This window comes from Dipteris shenzhenensis, chromosome 21, assembly GCF_047967505.1.
Source record: "Dipteris shenzhenensis isolate YYH24624 ecotype China chromosome 21, Dip_SZ_1.0, whole genome shotgun sequence".
In the NCBI taxonomy this organism is placed as follows: Eukaryota; Viridiplantae; Streptophyta; class Polypodiopsida; order Gleicheniales; family Dipteridaceae; genus Dipteris; species Dipteris shenzhenensis.
Genome location: NC_141616.1, coordinates 7,151,171 through 7,159,440, shown reverse-complemented (window position 1 = coordinate 7,159,440; position 8,270 = coordinate 7,151,171). Strand labels below are relative to the sequence as shown.

Sequence of the window (8,270 nt, the reverse complement as noted above, 5' to 3'; positions counted from 1 at the left end):
CCAACTCTCATCAATCATCTGCTCCCCTGCTAATCCACTCCATGCTCACCCACTCTTTTCACCATGCCTATTACTACTATCACCCCTCGATGCAAGGTGATCCCAATCTTGTTTGCCTTCTCAAATAAGGTGATTGTGTTGCACTCTTTAGGGCTGGAAATGTTGTCTCTTGTAGAATTTCTTCGTTTCCTCAATCGATTCCCCCAACATATGCATGTCATCGGCTTGAATGGAATGCATACCTCTGGCCTCTATATGGTTGTGATGTATGGATTTCTCGTAGACATTAACGAACGGCTCTAGATTTTTATAACTAAGTACTCTCATCTTATTGGGGGGAGCGTAGTCTGAGTCCTAGCAATGTGCACAGCCTTCGTCTTGTCCATCATCTCCTACATCGGCTCCCCAAAAAATTTGAATGCAACAAGCTACGCTGTTGGCAATACTAAGTTGTACGAATATCCTCTTGCCATCAACAATAAAAAATACTGAGTTGCAAATATCCTCTTGCTCAAAGAGACTCATAACCACTCAGAATAATGGCTGGATGTAATCTCTTGGCCTTTAAGGCTCTCAGCGATATTTTGGCTTGTTGGATGTAATCTTTTGGCCTCTAAGGCTCTCAACAATTGCTAAGTTTACATAAATGTAATCTCTTTTGTTCATGTTTTGCTCCGTGAGTCTCTCATTACAAATTGTTGTTAATTTTTATATAAACCACTCATGCTCGCTCTTGTGGAATCTCTTCGTTCTTCCCTCGATCGATTCCCCCCACATCTGCATGTTACGAACTTGAATGAAATGCACATCTCTGGCCTCTATATGTCTGTGTTCATATTTTCACAGCCTCTCCATCGTCTAAGGCTCTCATCGATCTTTTGGCTCATTGGATATATTTGGTCTCTAAGGCTCTCAACAATTGTTGAGTTTTTACAAATGTAATCTCTTTTGTTTAATTTTTGCTCCATGAGGCTCTCTGTATAATTGTTGTTAATTTTTATATAAACCACTCAGCAATGCCTGAGTAGTTATGCTCACTAGATGTAATATTTTAGCCTAGGCTCTTAGCAATTGCTGAGTTTTTATAAAGGTAAGATCTTTTGTTCAATTTTAACTCCATGAGACTCTCAGTGTAAATTGTTGTTAAATTTTATATAACCTGTTATTGGATGTAGATGTAATCCCTTTTGCTCAATTTTTACTTGATGAATTTAGTTGATTATCCGGATGGCACTATCGGGTCTCTAGTCACCGTGGACACTATTGAAAACCCCCATATAGCACGTGCGATCAAGGGGTATAAAAAAAAAAACCTACCTACAAATTTTTATATTCTATGTGCACCCCTCTATAAAATTTGAGATTATTAAAGTGTCTCTTATGTTTGAAAATTTTCACTTTTGGAATTAAAAAACCCCTAATGTATGTATATTTTCTGTAACTCCATAAAAATATAAAACCCCTTCCGATGATCGCACGTGCTATCTTACATATTTCTTAGTGATCCCCCCAGGCTCTGAATACTTTTTCTCTCATTTGCAACAACGACTATATTTTCCTTGGTTTAGGACCAAAATAACACTTAAATAGCTCCAACAACCCACCGTGGTGGTTGCATGGAGGTACATCTCCAAAAATACAATTAAACTTTTAAAAAATGCAATTGATGGTATGGTGCTTGAGGGGTCCCCTCTAGGGGCAAGAGCCATATCGACATGCATTATACAATATCCAAGATGCCACTGGATAGATATGGCATGTCGATATGGCCCTTGCCCCTAAAGGGGCCCCCTCAAGGGCCATATCGACAATTGCATTTTCCTTGGTTGCACAAGGAAATACATTTTCCTTGGTGCATTAATACATAACTCCAAGAACTAGTATGGTGGTTGTCATAAATCTCCTTCTACTTTCCAGCACTGTGGTTGTCATAGATATCCTTCTATAATGAGTAAAAATAGGTAACTCCATAACTCCAAGAACTAGCAAGGTGGTCGCTCTGCAAACCTTGAGTTGGGAGCACTCCTCGATGATATGTGGCAAAGCTGCAAAAAAAGGTCGGGCGATGATGCTAGTGGTTAGTATAGAGGCTGTGCTACTCAAAGTAACGTAGAGCTACTGTGTGTTGGGCTTTGTAGTATTTAGAATGATAGATTGCATCTCATTAGTACTCCAAGAACCAGCACGGTGGTCTCTCCACGACAACCTTGAATTTTCATGAGTTACATGGATGCATTGCCCAATGAAAAGTGGCAAAAGTTGCGACAAAAGGCTACGCAATGACAGGTGGTTAGGCTAGAGATGAAGTAGTGCAGAGATGCACAATGTAGTCAGGCAACATTTGCGCTGCACAAAGCAGGGAAGAGCTACCATGTGTCGAGCTCTGTGGTGTTCAAAATGATAGATTGAATCTCATTATTATGCTGGTGCGGCATCATGATGTTGGTGGTTAGGCTAGAGGATGAAGCAGTGCAGAGATACACAATGTAGTCAGGCAGCATCTGCACTGCATGAAGCAGGGTAGAGCTACCATGCGTCGAGCTCTACGGTGTTCAGAATGATAGATTGAATCTCATTATTATGCTAGTGCGGCATCATGATGTTGAAAAATTTTCGACGAGAGCACGAGGCCACCTCTAATTCAAAATATCACCCGAGAGTGCATCACGTCACAGCCTCAAAAATAGTTTTGCAATCGGCTACACCCAAGTAAACATTAACCCTCTCCTTTTCTACTTTGTCTTGAAGTGCCTCACATGGAAGGCCTTTGTTGGCTTCACTTTTTTGCCCAAAGTGTCGTAGTTCATACACTGCCTCACCTTCGCTCATCTACTCTTTTTGTTTGGGTGTACACCTCACAGTCAGTGTTAGCAGATAGAATCACTATGTTTCCTACTCTTTTCTTGCACCATAATACAAAATAGGGGCCTCTTTTTCACCCTTGATATTTGGCATTAATTGCTCTCATGTTTTTCTCCTTCAATGCTATGTTGCCTACTATCAAATGCTTGCCTGCTTTGCATGTTTTTTCAAGTCATTGTACATTGCTCTTCTGCTGAATGGCTTTCTTTCTTCTTTGCGCTAGGAGACTCATTGCCATTGAGGATTAGAGGTGGCCCTTGCCAATCGCACTACATTGTTGGATTTTCCATGCTATACTATGTGCTTCAAAGGCCAGCGTCTTTGTTGTCCTTTCAAGGTTGAGAATCTGTAGCTCTATGGACCAAAAAAAGTACACTTTTATTGCTGCACATCAATAACTCCAAAACCTAGGCGAACATAGAAGGAGATGGACTTTGCCCCACAAAGGGTTGCCAAAACAAGTAGTGCTTTCAAGCAAATACTTCCCTACTTTCAAGACATGCGATTAGTGCTTTATAGCACAATTGATTTTGTAATCCAACAATGACTCACATGCTGTGAGGATCTTAGAAGAATGTCATCGGAGCCTCCACTGTTGAGCAACTCCTTGCGAGACCCTTGCATGCATGAGCTTCACACTGTCCATAACACATTTTTATGCCTAGTATTTGCTTCACAATATGAAATAGAAAAAAGAGACACAGTTATTTCACTTAGACAATCCTAAACGCCTTAAATTTAGATTGATTAATCCAATGTATATACTACTCAAAGTATCTAGTTTATTCTAGTGTGTAGTCACATGACCACGCTTTGTATCAAATTTTGTTACAACTTTCAAAGTTCATGTACTATCAGTGAGTGATAAGTGTTATGCTCCCATAAGTTAACTAAGGACACTTCCTAGTGAATTAGTAAATAAATGCCAATACTTCAAGATGTTAATGGTGATGGTTGGAATATCCTCAATGTTAATGGTAATACGTCAAGAAGCTAATGGTAATGGTTGGACTATCCTCAATGTAGTCTTGCCTAGAGCTCCTCTTCTCTCTTTGGTCCTTAGGAATGGGAAACAAATTACAAATAGGTTACTCATAAATTGAAATGACTCATAAATTAAGAAAAGCCATGGAAAGATGAGGGAAAGATTAACATCACATATTCAAATATATTGGTAAGCATGAATTCCTAAGTCTCAAGAGGTCCCATAGGAAAAATGTGATTATCACGTGAGGTTAATAGAAGGACATTTCAAAATCATGTTTTTAGCAAGATAAACATTTTAGCAAAAGATTATAGATTAAAAGGGTGTCTTATGAGCATACGATATTCACAAATAAGGGATTTAAAAAATAGGCCTTGAATGCATGTTAAAAATAGGGTTTACATATAGTAAATCGACAATTTCATAAGTAACCTTTATCGATGAAGGCATGCATTGTATCTTCAAATATACTTTTTAGTGAATTGAATTTATAGGTAAAACCAAGGCTCTCTAATTTCTTGGTGCTGATCTTGTATTTCCCACGTATCTTTGTGTTTGACCTACCAATATAAGGAACAACACCAACTCTAATCAGCATAATTATTTTTTAAAATCCATTCTTAATAGTTCATGGAGGGAAACGCATGTTTCTTTAGTTGATTAATTCTTATCGAAGAAAACAAATAAGCTCAACAAAATACTTAAAACTCCTATAGCATAAACCATTCCAATGCATGCTCCAAAATGATAATTTTATGGGTAATGACATAGTAAAATTGAAAACAGTAGTAATAAAATGAAACTATATAAACAAGCGAGTACAAGTACACGTGAGCACTACCCTTAGAGGGACGAGTTGATGTGAGGAGAGAGAGAGAGAGAGAGAGAGAGAGAGAGAGAGAGAGAGAGGGGGGGGGGGGGGGGGGTAATGGCCACCTTTTAATGATGTCCTAGTTCATTCTCGAAAGTCCTTATGCAATTCTAGAACTAGCGATTGCATGTGCAACTCGGAGTTGAGAAGTCTAAACTAATCTCTTCACAAATGAAAGAAATTCATGAAAGGATGTAGGCTAGGGTGTGCCGTGAGGGATTGAGAAGCACGGTGTAGTTTGATGGGGGCTTGAGAGGTGTCTGGAGAGATGGAGGCAACACACACCTTTAGATAGGAGTGCAAAACGGTGTGAAAAGAAAACCTGAATGCTATACCTTCATGGAGGCAACCTTTGAAACGTATGTGTGCAAATGTGCCCAACCTATCTATAAAAGGGAGAAACTTCATAAGGAGGTCAATGGGCAGGAGTGTGGATAGATATAAAAGCTTAAAACTGCGCATGGGTGCAATAAACAGCTGATGATACGAGAAAACCATTCTTCGGATTTCTTCCTGTTGTGTTCTGTTTTTGTGGAATGGATGTGCACGCAATGAGGTTGCTAGTAATTACTCGCTCTAATGTATCCTACAACCATAGTCCACCACAGAAGAAATCGTTCCAGCAATTATCAGACTCCATTAGCCTACCTCGCATAGTTGGGCGCACTCAGCCCTCCCGATCTTAGCACGCTGCTCACGATGCCTTCAACTTCGCTCAGAGTTGCTTCCCCTGCCGCACAGAGATATCGTCCTTTGGCTCTTGGTTCCTCCATCAACAGAATGTGTGCCTGCGCAACGTCTTCGATGTGCACGTAGGACATGTATCCCACCAGAGGGATCATCCACGCCTTCAATTCTGCGGGAAAACAACCCAAATCCATCACAAATTGTTGTGCGCTGATCAACAGGGGCTCTCCGTATCGTCAGCCTGCCCGAGACTCGACAGTAATTCCTTGCTCACCCGTCATGAGTCCTAAGAAAATAGAGACACTGCCCGGAATCGAAGGAGGAAGAAATGGTCCCCCGACTAGCGACGGTAAGATGGTCACGAGATCTATTTCGTTCTCCTGGGCAAATTCGTAGGCCGCTTTCTCTGCTAGCGTCTTTCCGACTATGTAACCCTGCAAAACATACACAAGTAGTCGCCTTCGAATCTAGAATCAACAAACTTCAACAGCTCTCGGCGTCTCTTTGTGGTCTCGTACAAGTTGGAAACAGAAACGTACCCAGCTACCGATCTCTTTCTCTCTACAATACTCTACGGAAGTCCATGTCGACTCGTCCAGAACTTGGCCGGCCTTCGGTTCTGTTGCCGTCTCTGTCACGGCGAAATATGTAGAGGTCATCACGACCCTCCTGACCGACGGTGACTTTTTGGAGGCCCTCATCAAATTCAGAGCTGCTCGGATGCTAGGTTCGACTGTTTCTCCCTGACAGCGCCACATGACGGCCGGATTCTTGTCACATAATGAAATAACTCCGATGGGATAAGGTTTTCCTTTCTGAGCAACCAGGTAGAATAAACTATGCGGAATATAGAGGGTACCTGATCTGCGCTTGGATTCGGGAGGGGTACTGCAACGCCGAAAACTCCATCGCAGCCATCGACCGCAGCTCTCAGCGACTCTTCGTCGAGGACATCCGCCCACACCAGCTCCAAGTTTTCTTTAGCTTCCGGCAAGGAGAGTAGGTGCGCCGTCTTCTTTTCATCATCTGCACGGTGTGGTCAGGTCTTCTAGTCATGTAAATGGGACTTAATGGCCATGATACTTTGCACGGCCTTAAACTCACCTAACTCAAAGCCCATGCAAAGTATCATGCCCATCGGGTACCATTTGCATGGTGAAGAAGCCATATTTCCCCATGCATCACACATGGGTGTACAAAATAATGCCTCGATGGTATTCTAGGCATGAAAATGTTATGAGATGGAAATGGTACTTTGTACAGGCCTTACGATCACCTAATTTAATCCCCATACAAAGTATCATGCCCATCGGGTACCATTTGCATGGTTAAATATCCTAATTTCCACCCATGCATCATGCATATAGGCGTACAAAAAAATGCCTCGGTGGTCTTCTAGCACTACAAGGCATAGGCCATTTTTCGACAAAAATACCGACGCCTTTTATATTAAAATTTTTTTTTTCACGGATGCAAACATCGCTATAAAAGTTGCTAAAAGCGTAGGAAAAGAACTGTCGCTATATAGCGACGATCATAAACATCGCTATACAGCGACGATCTAAACGTCGCTATATAGCGACGATCTAAACGTCGCTATATAGCGACACTATTAATCGTCGCTATATAGCGACACTGGTAAACATCGCTATATAGCGACGATTAACAGAACTTAAAAAAAAAGGATTAGTGGGGCTAAACAAGGCTTCCTATGGCCCTGTCTAGCCCCACTAATCCTTTTTTTTTTTGTAATTACAAACAAAGTTTTTTTATAACAAAATTTCCCTTGCGAAAAGGGTGATACAAAATCGCTCAAATGGAATGATCGAGCAACAAAAGCATATACATGTTGAACATATACAACATTGTTTGTTATAAAATTACCCTTTCGAAAGGGCGATACAAAATTGCTCAAACGAGCAAATGTACAAAATGACATACAGGGCGAAGAAAATGCAAACTGCTACTACCACCACTACTACTACTACTCATCCGAATCCGAATCGTCCTTGTCTTGTTGGCCTGTTCCTTGGTCCTCATGAGCTGCGCCTTCTCCTGATCCTCATCATATGCGTCTGATCCCTGGCCCTGGTGATCGCTCGCCTCCGATGATGGGACGCTTGAGCTTTAACCCTAAAAGTGAACCATATAAATCGAAAATTAGATTGGAACTTAAAGAATAAAACAATTAAAAAAGTGAGATTACAAGTAGGAGTAGACTTACACCGTGCGAGCAGCCACCTCAGCCCAATCGACCGTCACTCCCATTGCCTCTTGCTCAATAAACCATGGCTTTGTTCCTATCCGAAATGCGCGTCGCGTCTCTGCATCTATAGGAAGACGTTCACCATCGCAGCTTGCTGTGGATCCAATTTACGAGAGTTAGAGTTAGCTAAAGTGCATGTAATATGTAGTAAAACAAATAGAACAATATATTAAATGAGAAGAAGTAGACTTACCACGGTTGCCTCGAATGCCAACCGTCCGCCTGCACCAAAGTGCGAAGTACCTATGATGTCTAGCCGTCTCTTCGCAGCCCTCCTCTGACCCTCGAACAATTCGGGATTGTCCCTATTCTGCTTCTTGAAGAACTTCCAATCAACTTTGTCTGCCCAGCTGGGTTTAGCCAACCCCTTTGTGATGGAAGTACGCAAGGTTGATCTACGATGCTTCAAGAGCAAATCTATGCGCTCTCGCATATAATCCTCATTAAACTCCCAATTTGGCGGGTTAGGGTATTTTTGTTTTAATTCATCGATGACCGCTTGCTTTTTTTGGTCATCTTGATACCGCCAATCGGTAGCAATGCCGCTTTTGAAGTGATGGCTCATCAACCGCCTCATGGTGGCCATCACTGCTTTGCCC

The 8,270-nt window shown here is 41.6% G+C and overlaps 1 protein-coding gene across 1 annotated transcript; it reads right to left on the bottom strand.

Moving 5' to 3' along the window:
• Positions 1-4,223: 4,223 nt before the first annotated feature.
• On the bottom strand, positions 4,224-6,543 carry LOC147888432 (tetraketide alpha-pyrone reductase 1-like). Its single transcript, XM_087392158.1, has 6 exons — positions 6,510-6,543; positions 6,265-6,431; positions 5,945-6,148; positions 5,680-5,839; positions 5,367-5,574; positions 4,224-4,407 (listed from the first exon to the last, which is right to left on the bottom strand). Exons 1-6 carry the CDS (start codon positions 6,541-6,543, stop codon positions 4,269-4,271), a joined length of 912 nt encoding a protein of 303 aa, XP_087248284.1. The 3' UTR covers positions 4,224-4,268.
• Positions 6,544-8,270: the final 1,727 nt, after the last annotated feature.